General features: G+C 35.9%; 1 protein-coding gene across 4 annotated transcripts in view; it reads left to right on the top strand.

The window, feature by feature from the left end:
- Window positions 1-16,129, top strand: part of Atad2b (ATPase family AAA domain containing 2B) — a 146,666-nt gene that overhangs the window by 97,673 nt on the left and 32,864 nt on the right. For 3 of the 4 annotated variants that reach the window (XM_085690878.2, XM_085690877.2, XM_048439660.3), the window contains exons 21-23: window positions 3,216-3,412; window positions 6,270-6,429; window positions 15,478-15,600. In XM_085690878.2, coding sequence (XP_085547004.1) covers window positions 3,216-3,412; window positions 6,270-6,429; window positions 15,478-15,600 — 480 coding nt within the window. The remainder of the gene's footprint in view (window positions 1-3,215; window positions 3,413-6,269; window positions 6,430-15,477; window positions 15,601-16,129) is intronic. The other variant, XM_085690876.2, reaches the window with a different exon arrangement.

Here is a 16,129-nt window from a genome sequence, read left to right as displayed (position 1 = left end):
TCTAGTGCTCCACTGCAGGTCTCTGCTCTATTTTTATCAATTGCTGGATGAAGGTTCTGTGGTAATATTTAATATATTTATCAGTCTGACTTCAGGGCAAGGCCAGTTCAGGTACCTTCTCCTTTGTTGTTTAGCACCTTAGCTGGGGTCATCCTTTTTGATTCCTGGGAATTTCTCTAGTGCCAGGTTTCTTGCTAGTTCCATAATGGCTCCCTCAATAAAACTAGTCCCTCTGAATGTGGGTGACAGTTGTATGGCTATGGCTGGGTCAGACTGTGAGAGCACTGGCAATGGCACCAGAATTTATTCCTGCTGCTTGTACTGGCTTTTGGGGAACCTATTCTTTTTGGATGGATACCTTGCTCAGCCTAGATATAGTACTGGGGAGGGAGCTTGAACCTTCCCCAAAGCAATGTACTTTACCCTTTCTGTTCAGTGGGGGTTGGAGTTGGGAGGGTATAGGTAGTGGGAATGGGAGGAGAGGAGAGAGTGGCAACTGGGATTTATATGTAAAATGAAAAAAGATAGATTGTTTTCTTTTTAAAAAGTAATAAAAGAAAAGAAATTAAAAAAAATATTTAGGCCATTAGTCTTGGTGGCCAACACCTTTCTTTACTCACTGAGCTATCTCATTGACCTAGGGAACATGTTGAAAATGGCCACGTGTTTACTTGATCCGAGATTGAGAATTGTATCTTTATGTTAAAGTTTTATCAAGCACTCAGAGCTTCTGGTAGAGTCTGCATTCAACAGCCGAAAAAGTCAAGGGAAAAAAGTTATTAGTTCTACTCAGTTTCGGTTATCTGAAGTATCCGGACTAGAAATGGCAGGTTGTGAATAACAGAAGTTATTCCTTTGTGGACCAGGGCAGATTTGATCGTCTAAGAGGTGGTTTGTTACTTTCTCTTTGTTGTTATAAAATGCATGACAAAAATTACTTAAGGAAGGAGACCTTGTTGCCGCTCACAATTTGAGTAGGTGCGGTTGATCCTGATAAGAAAAGTACCACAGTAGAGGGAGAACAAGACACTGGTCATGTGTCTGCAGCCAGGAAGCCTGGTGAGGAATGCTGGTGCTCGGTATGTTTCCTCCCCCTGGAGCCCCAGTCCATGGGGTGGTGCTACCCACATTCCAAATGTCCACCCTCTTCATTTAGACCTCACTAGACACTTCCTTACACAAAACCAGAGGTGAACCTCCTAGGCAATTACAGACTCAGACACATTGACTGTGAAGTTTGACAGTTCAAGTGGGTTAGAATGTAGCCTTTTCTGGCTTACTTGAAAAGTTTCTAAAATAAATATTTAGAATATATTATGAGGGTTTGAAAGACTTCCATAGCCTTGTTTACAGCATTTTATTTTTCTTTGGTTTGGAGCAATGGTATAAGAAAAGCTAAAGAATTTTTTGGGTTTCAACTCTCTGAATTAGGAAAGAACTACAGTCTAAGACACTGAAGAGGATTTATTTCCCCCACTTGTAAAGGTACATAAAAGATGCAGTCCTGCTCGTTAATCTTTCAACGTTATGAGGAAATAAACATTTTTGTTAAGATAATTTTAAACCCGTATTGCCCATTTTAAAAATGCCATTTAAATTAATTCTTTGAGAATTTCATATATATCTCAGAATATATTTTAATATTTTCTTTATGAACATTAGTATTTTGCCTGCTTATATGTCCTTGTGAGGGTGTCAGGTCTCCTGAAACTGAGGTTACACGGGGGTGATAGGAGTTGAATCAGGTCCTCTGGAAGAGCAGCTAGTGCTCTTAACCAGTGAGCCATCTCTCCAGCTCCAACACAAGTGTATCTTACTATACTTACTCTTTCCAAGTCCTCCAGAACTACTTTGTTATCCCCTGACTCCACCCCTTGTTCTTTACATGTCTCTTAACGGTTCTTGTAGGATACTAAATATTTTTCTCTTTCCTGTTATGTTCTTATGTTTCTATAAATATCTACTTGTTTTGTTATTTGTTGTTTATATGTTATGTTATATAATATATTAATATATTCCTATAATATATAATGTGACATATTATTTATAACATAATATATGTACTCTTAGATAAGTCTATTTTTAGTCCCATCTATGTGAATTTTTTTATTATTATTTATTTTGAAGTAGACTCATCTGTAACCCAAGCTGGCCATGAACTTTCTGCTTCAGTAATCCAAGTGCTGGGAGTGAATAATGATGCCTGACTTGGATTTTCTATTTTTTTCTTTTTAATATTTTATTTTTCTTATGTTTTAAATTCTTTACTTATTGTGCTTGTGTTTGATGGACAACTCTGTGAAGTTATTTCCTTCTACCTTTATGTGGGTTCTGGAGATTAAATTAAGATTGAATAAAGGAAGTACTTTACCCACCGAGCTATCTTACTGCCTTTTTATATTTTTTGAGACAGAGACCTTGAACTCATCATTTTCCTATTGCGTCCTGAATGGTAGGATTACAGGCAGGAGCCACCACTTTTTTTTTTCTTCTTTGAATTGCTTTATTGAGTTTCTTTTTTCATGTTAAAGATTTAGTCAAAATACTTAGCATTTGAGACCTGAGCCTGAGGTTTAGTATGATGCCAGAAAAACAAAACAAAATAAAGCATTTTTGTCTTTATTAAAATTAAAAAGCTTTTATGAAAGTTGTGATGTTTTGTTTTTGTTTCATTTTGTTTTGAAATAGGATCTCAACTGTGTTGCTCTAGCTCCCTGGAACCCACAGAGATCCACCCACCTCTGCCTCCCAGAATGCTGGGATTAAATGTATGTGCTGCCACACTTGGTTTGAAAGATAATTTTTGTAATCCATATGTCTGACTAAAGAATATAATGAAGAATATATGAACATCTCTTAGCACTTTACAGTAGAAAATAAAACATTTCAGTAATAAAATGGATAAATAATATACAAAATATGAGTGTAGATATAGGGGCTAGGGGACTTACTGTAATTATTCATTAAGGTGAAGTTATTCTCTTACTTTTAATTTCCATATGAAGTTTTACTTATTGGGTTTTCATGGTTCACATACACTTTGTAATTTCTTTTCTTTTAAAGATTGTTTTGGGGGAATGTATGAAGTCCAATTGAGCCCTGGTTTACCATGTTAAAATCTTAACACTTTTCTTCTCTTTCTTTTTTTCTTTCTTTCTTTCTTTTCTTTTTTTCTTTTTTCTTTTTTCTTTTTTTTCTTTTTTTTTTTTTTTTAGCTCTGTGTGCTATGGAAGTGCTTCCACTTGCTTTACCATCTCCTCCTCGTCAGTTATCAGAATCAGAAAAAAATCGGATGGAAGACCAGGAAGAAAATACATTAAGAGAATTGCGGTTGTTTCTCAGGGATGTTACCAAGAGACTGGCCACAGATAAACGCTTTAACATCTTCAGCAAACCGGTGGATATTGAAGAGGTCTTGTTTCAGTAGTGTGCAAACAGTGAAGTTGAACTGGCTAAAAGAAAAAAAAAATATTGACATCTTTTTTGGAAGGAAAAAAAGCAAAGGCATGGATGAATATTACCCCTAGCCTATAAAATTTTAATCCATGTAACATAAAAACTACCAGTGTCATCAGCAAACTTCTGGTGACTTTTGAGTGAAATTAGTGACCAATTTGTATATGTCCTCTTAATTATTATTGCTATCTGTGATCACCTACTCTTCAATTTAAGAAGAGGATTTAAATTTACTTTTGAGAAATGTCCATAATAGACTATCTTTATTCCAGGATAAATCCTGCTTTTAAAAGTACATTGGTATCAATGCTTTGGTGCCAGTACTGGCATTTCCTTAACTGTTTATAACTGTGAAAAGAGGCAGTAAAGCCTTCCCTATCCTAGTCTTTCTGCTTTAGAATGGCCTCTTGTTAAGTCGCACATCCCATGCACTTAATCTGTTGTCTCCAAAGAGTTTCTCTGCTCCCAGTGGAAAATTTCTCACTTTGTATGTGTATTGTTCTGTGTAATTGTGGGAACTTGGTTTGTGATGGTGAGAAAAGGAATTTTCCATTTGGAATATATTAGAATGCTGTCAATTAAAAGCAAACAAAAAACCCCAACTTTATCCTGGGATAATATAGTGTGGATGACCACAGTATACTCTTTACTGGCCTTCTCCTTATAAGTTCAGACTCCATGTTTGAGCAGCTTTGGTGTTTTTAGTTTTTTTTTTTGTCATTTAAAAATTTGAATTATAAAATGATTCAAAATTTAATGTGTGTCCTAATTGTGAAATCTGTGTTTTTGGACCTGAGCAGATTCCTTTGGAACCATTATGTCATCTGTGACTGGGAAGAATGGGTTAGCGTTACATTTTCCCTTCAACAACTCTGAAAATATACATCTTCCCCTTCTTCTTTAATAAAGGGACTGTCAGAATTTTTATTTGGATGTTTATCTACAATGTGTAGTAGTCCATTTGATACTTTTTCAAAAAACATACAAGGTCATTTTGTTACTTTTCTATTGGTTCAGTTGAGGAAGTTGAGTAGTGACTGCCAAGTTTGGGAAGGTTTTTCAAATTTAAAGCCTATAGTCTTTTACTTTTTAAATTTGAGACAGAGTCTTATTATGTAGACCTGGATGACTTTGAACTTGCAGTCCTCCAACTCCCAAATTTTGGGATTATAGGCATGCATCACCATGCTTGAAAGCCCTCAGTCTTTCATCTTTTCCGTCTTAGCTATCTTCCGCCTTTTCCCACTGAAATAGCAGGACATGTAAGATATGTGCAATATATGCTTTTAGCTTAAAAAAGAACACTAATTTTTTTCCTTATAGGATTTTCATCTGAAATAATCAGCTAATTTTAAAGATTTCTTTTTATGGTCTTAAGAACTAAGCCCAGGTTCTTGCATGCATGGCAAGTGTTCCACCAGCCAAGCTATCCCCCAGCCCTGCTTCTCAGGCTCAGATAAACTAGTTCTCTTCTTGCTCAAGAAACTTTTTTCTTCCTAATCACAAAATTTTGGCAGATTTCTTCCATCTTTAAGAGAATATGCTTTATAAATCATGGTAAAGAAATGGGAAGAGAAATGATAAGGTTTAGGTAATAATTTTAGTTAATGTTATGATCCTCTTTTCTGTCTTAGGTTCATTCTGGTCTTATTCCCAAAGCTGAAGCAGGAGTAGCAGGGGAAGAATAGAAAAGGGAAAACAAGATAATTCCTAAGTCGTTTAAGACATAAAAGTATATGCTTTAAAATATTAAAAACATACTGAATTTAAAACTAAGTATGTGCTAAAATTTCATACTCTTAATAGTATAAACTCTAAATGCTTTTCCTTTTATAAATATTTGTTTCCACTTTTATACCATGACCAGACCTCAGAGTCCAACTAATAGTTCCATTCCTGCAATAAGATCCCACTTAGAGCTGACAGTCACACAACTTATGAATGGCCTTAAAATTTGAAAAATATACACAAATTACATACATGCATGGGTATGCATGAGTCTGTATATAAACTTAAAATCATGGTATCAGTATCATTGGAAGCTATATGAAAACAAACCCTCACTTTCAGACAGCAGAAACTGCCCAGAAGTTGATCCTGAGATAGTTTTAGCCATTGCTCAAACTGCTTTCAGATTACAGTTCACTACTTGACCTGAGGTTTCCACTTGAGAAAACAATAAATATAGCTTGCTAATCCTTCCTTACTGGTGATGTGACATTAAAACATAAAACTTACCTTATAAATCCTAACTGAATGTCTTGCTGTAGAATCATTTATATGTAGAGACAAGTCCAGCAGCTCTTTACAAGTTAGAAAAAAATACTTAGTTAATTGACACAAAATGTGTGTAATGACTCCAAAGGAGTGGATATACTTCCCATGAAATGGTTCACCTTATAGAGTTAAAAAAGAAAGTTTTGTTGAAAAAATTTAAAACATATACCAGAAATCTGTATTAATATGGAAAAAAACTCTCCTAATTCCCCCGTCCCCCATTTCTTGAGGTAGCACATTTACTGGTGCTTATTGGGTACTTTACCTACATATTCTCTTCTCAGATAAACCCAAAAGATTTAAAAACCAAAAACTGACTGTTGGTTTCAAATTTCAAGATGAGCACCGTGAAGCTTTTCATGGAAAGTATGTCAGATAGTAACTTAGTAGCATAAAAAGCTTTGTAATTTTACTCTTATATAATTAGCTACTTAGATTTAAATCTTAAAGTATTCTGTTTTTAATTTGTGCTTTTGTGAACTAAAGCATATAAAAAGCCAGATGTAATTTTCATTAAAGCATCCTATTTGTTTTAGGTTTCAGATTATCTTGAAGTAATCAAAGAACCAATGGATTTATCAACAGTAATAACTAAAATTGATAAACATAATTATCTAACGGCTAAAGATTTCCTTCAAGATATTGACCTCATCTGTAGCAATGCTTTAGAATACAATCCAGACAAGGACCCCGGAGGTAAGGACACTTAGGGCAAGGTGCCAGTTTCAGCATTCAAGTGTGCCCATTTTAGACTGATGAATGAATGTATTCAGGAACTTTGAGAAAGTAATAACCTACCTAGAAACACTGTGCCAGAAAGTTTTATAGTTCTAGGCACTATGTTTTTGTCTAAGATTTAGTTTTCATTTTACTTTTAATTTTTACACTGAATTCTAATTTTGTTTAGATTGATGGAATAAGTTGGCAAGTGAACTTAAAATTTGTTTGTTTAGCCAACATCAGTAGTCATCAGTAGAACCACTAAATAGAAAATTTTTAATTTGTGGGAAGTCAGGATCTGATAAGTTCATATTTCAAACTTAAAAAAAAAAAGACAGAATCTTATTGTATAGCTCTGTCTTGCCTAGAGCTCAATAATGTAACCTAGGCTGGTCTCAGACTCACAGAGATCCTCGTACCTTCATCTTCTGAGTGCCGGGATTAGAGGTGTGTGTCACCATTCCCAGTCCTGTGTGTCACCATACCTAGCCCTATGTAACAGAAGTTTCCTGTAGAATGTTATCCTTTCTGTATATTTATTGGAGATATTCTTACATAATTTTATTCTACTCCTAATTCCATCCTGTACTTTCCAGAGGTGTCCATTCTTTTTACATAGTGACATGATACTATCATCAAATGTGTTAGGTCGGATTTGTAGCTATCCTGGAAATTATGTAGCTCATGGGCTGCAGGTTGAACATGTCTGTAGTTCCAACTCTTGTCGTTGTCATCCTGGGAAAATCACCAAGAACATATCTATAGTTAAACAAGATGGATTTGTTGTAAAGAGGGATGATTCTTATAACAAAAATGCATGTCTTTGGTAATCATAAAAGATTTGGTATTCTGTATATAATCTTAGGGAAAGTGTGAGGAAGTGGAACTTAGCAGTGAATTGGATGTTGCTAGGTAGCAAGATCATTTTGTGATTAGATATTTAGTCTTAGAACCTTGGAAGTGAGCTGGGTGTACTGAGATAGCTCAGCAGGTAAAGCCAGAGACCTGAGTTTGATCCCTGTACCCTTCCACATGGTGGAGGGGAGCATCTATTTCTGCAATTTGTCCTCTGAACTCCACATGCCTGCAGTCATGTCTCCCCTACCTCAAATATTTTTAAGTGTGTGTGTGTGTGTGTGTGTATCAGAAGAATCAAGCAGTGCTAACACCCCTAAGCAGGACGTTGGTTTTAGTGGGATTATAATTATGTGTGGTCATTTTTGTGCTTAGGACAGTGTTCATGTTTTGTTCTGTGCTTAGATATAATTACAGAGTTGGCCTTTTATTTGGCCCATCATGGTCACACAGTGGCTTTGTGTGGTGTTGTTTTTAACATGAGTATGCTAAGATTAAGCTGGTTATGCTAGGCTAACTCTCAGCTACCAGGAGCTGTTTTTTTTTTTCTCCCTTTTTCTCACTCATTGAGGATTTTATTATTTCTTCCCTAGGCGATGCACAAAATACTATTGTTTAAAGCATTTCTGTAGATTTCTGATCTTTAAAGATACTATATCTGTATTTGGGAACAGTGGTTCTCAACTTAAGTCAATGACCTGGATTTCTCAGTTCTTTATGAAATCACTTCTCACCTGAATTTAGACCATAGTAATTGATAATACCCTATTTCAAGTTCAGAAACAGAATAAAATATTTACATAGTAAGGCTTGGTGGGCACTAGTTCTTAACATTTATGTTTAAGATATTTGTTTGTTATAGTTTTGTTATTTGCTTTATTTTTAAGCTCTTTTAAAATGGTTTATTTAACGTGCATGAGTGTTGGCTTGAATATTGTACTGTGTGCATGCTCGGTGCCAGTGGAGCCAGAAGAGGGAGTCAGAGCCCCTAGAACTTACTTTACAGGTGGATGTGAGCTGTCAGATGGGTGCTGGGAACCAAACCTGGATCTTTCTACTAGACCAGCTGGTGCTTTTAACCCTTGAATCATCTCTCCAGAACCTATTTTTTTTTATTATATATGTCTTAGAAAAACTATGAAAATAAGACAATAAGAAAGTTCAGTAATCTGCAGTCTCATTACTTAATGTCTAAGTCTCAAGAATATATACGCACATTAGCCAGCCTGGTCTACAAGAGCTAGTCCAAAACAGGCACTAAAACTGCACAGAAAAACCCGTCTTAAAACAAAAACAAAAAGATATGTTTATTGTTAATTTTTGTTAGCATACATAATAAGATTTTTAAAAAATTTTATTATGTATACAGTGTTTTACCTGCATTTTAAAATAATTTGCAATATTTTTAGTAGATCATTGTGCCTTGCTCATAGTTCACTTAACATGATTACCAGTTGCGTTCGTTTTCCTGCAAATGACTTGATTTCATTTTTCTTTGTGTATGGATGAAACACCTTTTCATGTGTGTAAATTATACATTTTTCATCCATGTGATAATATCTAGGCTGGTTCCAGGCCCTGGCTACTATAAACAGTGCTGCAGTAAGCATGGACATGCAAGAGTCTCCTGTGTTCCGACTTAGGTCCCTTTGGGTATATGCCCAGGAGAGGATAGATATGCTTGTATCATATGGTAGTTCTATTTTTAGTTTATTTATTTCATAGTGGTAGCACAAGTTTACATTTCCAGTAGTATTTTATAAGGGTTCCTCTTTACCCACATCGTAGTCTGTTCGTTATAGATATTCTGAGAGGGTTGGGAGAAAATAAAAAAACTCAGTGTAGTTTTAATTCCCATTTTCCTGATGGCTAAGAATGTTGTTTATCTTTTTTCCTATAAAATTATGTAATTCTTATATATATTCTTTCATTCTTTAAACATTTTTGAAACTTCTTAATGAGTAGGTTTGTCCCACATTAAAAATTACAGATATAATATAGCTAGTGTCCTATTCCTGGACATACTAAGTCTTTTAGTTCTTTTCTCCTCTATCATAGCTATGAATAATAAATATTTTTATAAAATGGCTGGCACAGAGCTGTGAGTCCAGCAACTTAATAAGACCCCAAAACATAAGGAAGGAAGGAAGGAAGGAAGGAAGGAAGGAAGGAAGGAAGGAAGGAACGGGCGGAAGGAACGGGCGGAAGGAACGGGCGGAAGGAAAAGGGCTGGAGATCTAGCACAATGATTGAGAACTTTCCTAAAATGTGAGACCCTGAATTTCATTCCTTAGTACCTCCCAAGTAAAAATTATAATGTATGCATATTTTGTTAGGGCCACTGTTAACTAGTGCAGCAATTTTATGCGGGTTTCTTCTTCTAGCGTGATGTCATCTTGCATCAGAATGGGTGTTGAGAAACAGGCTGATTTTCAAGCTCATTTTATGCCCTTTCTTTGTCAGATGGGATCAGATGGGAGTGACTGTGTGTGCCTTTGACCTTGTTCCCTCAGCTTCTGGTGTGGTGTAGTGTGGTGTGGTGGGAAGGTGAGCTTCATATTTAGACCTATGCTTCTGTCTGCGCTGCTGTTCTCTAGTTGATGATGATCAAGTCAAGCTTTCTAAATTTTAGTTTTCCCATTTTTATAGTGGGGATAACAATAGAATTTGTTATTTGGGGTTGTTGTAAGAAAGTGTATTTTGTTGAATGTTATGGTGTTGCCATCTTCCTGTTGTTTAAATTAATTATGTCAAACCCTAGCATAAATCCTTTTAGCTGGGAAATATTCCTTGAAGGTTGGCTTTTGCTATTTATATTCTTTTGGGGACAGTGCGGGGTTTCGAGACAGGGCTTCTCTTCATAGCCCTGACTGTCCTGGAACTTGCTCTGTAGACCAGACTGGCCTCAAACTTGTAGTGATTTCCCTGCCTCTGCCTCCCAAGTGCTAGGATTAAAGGCATGTGCCACCACTGCCTGGTGTTATTTATATTTTTGTATTCTCATTAGTATTTAAATTGTAGTTTTAAGTATGCTCTAGGATGACCCCCCCCACACACACACACTCTTTTTGTTTATTACAGTTCCCAAATCATACTTTAAACTTACTTGGAAATGAGTGTAAATGCTTGTTAGAGAAAACTAGTTTAGGAAATAAATCTAATTTTCCCCTAGATAATTTATTATAACCCTGTTGATATAAATATCTAGTTTCAAGGAAGAAGCAATGCTTTGTGATGCAGCATTACCTTTTACTGTAGAAGGTGGTGGTTTACTAGAGGCCATGCTCTGTTTCATAGGTGGAGCCTCTGTGCTATACTTGGGACTTTCCTCCTCTGTTCCTTAAAGATACAAAGAAGGTCATAGTTCAGGAATGTTTGCTGTCTTCACACCTTACCTTTCATCTTTAGTCAACAAGGGAACAATTTTTTTTTTAAAGCAGCAGAGCCCCTTGTTGTGTATGTACTTGTAAAACAACCTCAGGATCTGTTGTGTAGCAAGTGGAAATTGCATGAATGTTGAATTACTTTTAGAAGGTCCCATGAATATTTAAATGTTTACATTGTTCTTCTTGACAGAACACATGGCCACTTGGGGGCATGGGGGAACTACTTATACAGAGAAGATAAAAGTCTTTGGAAGTTAAATACATGTTTACCAGATTATCTCACACAAGGATGATATGGATAGAAATTAAATGTGAAGTGATAAGGAATTTATTTAACTTGTAGCTTCTAAATGTGATGAGGGTCAGACATTTGACTCTAATTGTTGTCCTAGTGATAGGACATGATGAACCAAGTTTGACCATTCTGCATTGTTGATCTTACCTTACCTCTAGGACAATTCTTAGACCTATCATCATTTGACCAATTTTGCTGACATTCATCCTTAATCTTACAATCTTCATAGAATCCTAACATTTTGTATCAATTGCCTGGGTTCAGAGTTCTCAGAGACACTCATATTTTGGAGCCACCTGTAATCTACTCAGTACATTTCCAACTTTGTCATAATTGTACCTCATATATTTCAGACTTAACCAAACTCACTTATATTTCTGTTAGTGCTTATGACCATGCCATAATTACTTTGCAGGATACTTGGTATATAAGAATGTCTGTGATGCTGTTACTCCTTGAGCAACAGATTATGTAACTGTATCAGTATTATGATAGATCAGTAATATGACTCCTGTATGGCAGAAATTGGTCTGTATGCCTTTGTACTTATCCGCTAGAACCAACATACAAAATATGACACACCAGGATGTCTAAGCAGTTTTTTTTCTCAGTGGTGGAGGTGAATTAGTTCAAGTTGAGTCAACAATTTTGATTTCTCCCAACACCGACCGCTCTTCATGGTTTACTTAATGGACTCTCCCTGTCGCCTTTTCTCCGGCTGTGTGTACTCTTCATGGTGTGTTCAGATCTCCTTTAAAAGGGCATCAAGCATTGTGGGTTAGAGCCCACCCTCCTTTTTAATCTTAATTGCCTGTTTGCGATGACTTATTTCCAAATACAGTCACATTCTGAAGTAGGGGCTCAGACTTTGATATATACATTTTGAGGGGATGCAGTTCGCCCTGTAACAGTTACGTATGACACAACCCTTACTGTTTAGAATTTCATTATTTTTATTTATTTATTTTTAGAATATTTTTAATTATTCTTTGAAAATTTCAGACATGTGCACAGTGTATCTTAATCATATCTACTCCTTCTTTTATGTCCTTTTCTGATCTTCTTTGGCACCAGACATCAATATTGTACACAAACATACATGCAGGCAAAACACTCATACACATCAGACAGAATAAATAAATCTAAAAGAAATAAGTACTAGTTACAATAGCATCAAAAACTTATAATAGGAGGAAATCTGACAAAAGATATATGGTATATGCATTGAAAAGCATAAATGGCTGAGAAAATTCTTGACCTAAATATCCTTTCAACAAATGGTGATGGAACAATTAGGTATCAGTTATGTAATCAAAATTTCCTGATCTATAGGGGAGGCACCCAAACCTCCTGCCCAGTGATGGTGAACACTGAGTGCTCCATGATGGGCTTGTTCCAGGTGCTAGTATATCAGTCATGGTCACCTTGATGTTCTTGAGACCCTCTTCCAGTCAGTGAATAAAAACATCTAAACTGGAAAAAAAAAGTTGACTCAATGGATCATATACTGAAATGTAAGAGCTTAAACCTGTATCAAAAACATTAAAACATACCTCAGATTTTAGTAGACTATAAACACCCCAATTTAAAAACAAAAGACTCAAGCCAGGTACACGCCTTTAATCCCAGCACTCAGCACTTAAGGAGGCAGAGGCAGTCAGATCTCTGTGAGTCCAAGGCCAGCTTGGTCTACAGAGCAAGGGCTGTTAAACAGAGAAACCCTGTTTCAAAAAACCAACTGACCAACTAACCAATCAATCAATCAAACAAACAAACAAAAAAGACTTATGAATTAAAGACGGAGTTGGATCCACTAGCAAGGATGAGGCAGAAGAATTACTCTTGGAGAGAATCTGGGCTTGGTTCTCAGCTCCCACATTGGGAGTTACTTGTCTATAACTCCAGCTCTGAGGGAATCTGACACCCTCTTTGGGCCTCTGAGGGCACATGCAGATGTGCTTATATACATAAAAAATATTTTTGAAAAAAATACACGCAGATTGAAAAAAATCAGTGGTTGTTTGGTCATTAATAGAAGTTCATGTGCTTATATATCTCCATTGGGATATTTTTTAAGCATCTTAAAACCAAAATGCCTAAAGCTAAATTCATTAAAGTAATCTCTAATTTTTCCTGTCCTCCTTCCTCTATATATTCCATGCTTTTGTGTGTGTGTGTGTCTTTATAAATGTACTTCTCCCTCTCCCTTTCCCCTTTTGGATGCAAAACGCTAAGGAATTATGTTTGATAGTTATCAAACCCTCTCATCTATTTTTATCACTCTTTTCTGTAGTTGAGATCTCATTTCCGATCTGTAATCTCTTCCTCTCCCCCCTCCCCCATCATCACAACCACCCCAGTTCAAGTTGTGGTCTCTATCACTTCCAGAAAGAACTTTGTGATTATGCTTCTGGATTGTATCCTAATCCCTCTCAGTCCAGTCTTCTTATAACAGCCAGAGTGAGTTTGCATCCTATTACTTCTGTTCATGGCTTTTCAGTACCTTTGATTGCTTGTAGGATAGTTCTGAACTTTTTGGAGAAGTCCTGGCACTTGTTCTAGTCTTGGCAATTGATTTCTCTCAATCAGGGAGCATTTTAGTTTCATGAACTCTCCTAGCTCTTGAACGTGACACAGTCTGTACCTGCAGTACAGACCTCCCCTGTCTGCGGCTCCAAAGCTTGTTCACATATCTGCCCAAGTGCCTCTTCCTTGAGAGACTCCTCAGAACTCAGGTGAAATTTGCCAACCCCACTGACTTTCTTAATCAGTCAGATTAATGTCTTGTATTTTTGTTGTTATTTGTTTTCTCTTTTGAGAGAGAAGACTTTTTATGTATGAGGTATTTAAAGATAAAACAATTTATGTGTATGCATATATCTATATGGGTATGTGCTTGTATGTGTGTGTATCTGCAGAGGCCAGAAGAGGGTATCAGATTCTCTGGAGCTAGAGTTACAGGTGGTTGTGAGCTGCCTGAAATGGGACTAGGAACTGAACTCCGGTCCTCTGGAATAGGAACAGCAAGCATTCTTCCTCTCTCTAGCTGAGAGACTATTTATTCATTGCTACTTTCCTATGTAGTCTGAAAATTGTAATTTTGTTGGAACCATGTCTGATTGATTTTTTTTGGGTGGGTGATACTTCTGTGTAGTTGTCACTTCAGTTTTCCTACTACTGTGGACAGTGTTGAATTTAGAGAACATTTCTCAGAAAGAAATATACCAGTGGTTGCACATATTTGTTTTTATGAGATTTCAATACAATACAATAATACAATAAGCTATAATCATAGCATTATAAATAAAAGAGCTTTTATACTTTATGCCTTTACTACAGAGAGAAAAGTAAATAAATATTTTTTTTAATTTTGGATTCTTTGTTTTTGTTTGTTTAATTTTTGTTTTGAAATATGGTCTCATGTTGCCTACATTGAATTAGAACTTGTTGCATAGCAGAAAATGACCTAGAATGGATCCTTCTGTTTTCCCCTCAGAGGTGTGCACTACTGTTCCAGGATTAAACTGTTTTAAGTTATCTTGCATTTATCCACCTTTTCACATCTGGAGTACCGTAACTCCAGAGGGCACCACTGGTACTACATTGTTCATGATCCAGTCTTTGCTGTAACCTGTGAGGGAGACACTGTTTCATAGTATCACTTTAGCTGTGGTACCTTGAACCCCAGGTGCTTCTCCCTGCTTCTGCCCACTGATGTTGTGAGTTGGTCTTTGTGTGCTGCTGTGTTTTTCTGACAAGATTATGTGCAGTAGCTAGGGCTGCTTGGAATTGGTGATCCAAGTGCTGGGTTATAAGTGTATAATGTCACATTTGGCCTTGCCTACTAATTACATACTATCTTGCATGTCTTAGATTAGGTAGTTTTTCTGTATTTATCTGGTTTTGTCACATTTTAAGAGAGAGCTCCCTTACTCAGAATATTTTGTGTTCTTTAGCACAGTTTTGACTAGCTACTCTGGTTTTAAAAAAATGATCTTTTAGTTTTTTTTATTTGTATGTGTATGGGAGTACATGCCATCTGAGAGTGAGGGCATCAGAGGAGCGCTTTGTAGAGTTTATTCTCTTCTACCTTTCTATGGGTTCCAGAGATAGAAGTCAGGTTGCAGAGCTTGCACAGCTAAGGTATTATCCACTGAGCAGTATGCCTGGCCCCAAGAGTTCCTGGGGCATATAGCATATCTCCAATTCTTAGAAAATTATATTGAAAATCATGTTTTATTTTTAGAAATTAAAAATAAAACCATATTTTGAGGTAATGATTTAATAGAATTAGTATTTTGAGGTCTTAAAGTCCAATTTTCCAAGCTATAAATAGACTAGCTCATATTTTACCCACCTCTTGAATCTTTACTTACCTAAAATATTTTTATAATTTAAATGTTTATATATTTTACTTTGAAGGCATCCTGCATTAATTTTATTCCATTTGTATCTAAAATAAATTTATGCTGACTTTTTTTTTAACAGACAAAATTATTAGGCACAGAGCTTGTACCCTAAAGGACACTGCACATGCCATCATTGCAGCTGAATTGGACCCAGAATTTAATAAACTTTGTGAAGAAATTAAGGAAGCAAGAATAAAGAGAGGTAAGTTAGATAAATAGATTTGCTACTGAAGTATTCTTGGCTCATTTTGTTCATCTTTCTGTGATACAGGACAGCAGAATGTATTTTTTGTTTCCAATATTAACCTTGTATTTAGGAATTTCTGATACTAACATGGGTCCTGTAAATTCTCAAGGATGTTTAAAAACTTCACCTGTAAAAGTTGAAGTGCATGGTGCATGTTAAAGAAATAAAATATTTCTTAGTGAAATTTCTTCTTAAATGATTTATGTTGTATCTGTATGTATAGCTGAAGAGATCTTAGTTTTCATCATTTGACATCTAATACCAGTCCTTAAACTTTTTATAAATATTTCCCCAGTGTGTTAACACTTATTTGTCATTTTTTAATTAGATATACAAAATGAGCATATGGCTTTTATTGGGTATACAGCCGTGTCCTAGAGGAATTTTAGAAGGAGGAAGAGAAATGCCAGTGCAGAAGAGCCCTTAATTGATTTTAAGCAATGGGATTGGTTAGATCATTTTAACAGCAAGAAATAACATGTTC

Source organism: Myodes glareolus, chromosome 6, assembly GCF_982192425.1.
Source record: "Myodes glareolus chromosome 6, mMyoGla1.1, whole genome shotgun sequence".
NCBI lineage: Eukaryota > Metazoa > Chordata > Mammalia > Rodentia > Cricetidae > Myodes > Myodes glareolus.
The sequence above is the reverse complement of the archived record's forward strand: the minus strand, read 5'-3'. Positions and strand labels throughout refer to the sequence as shown.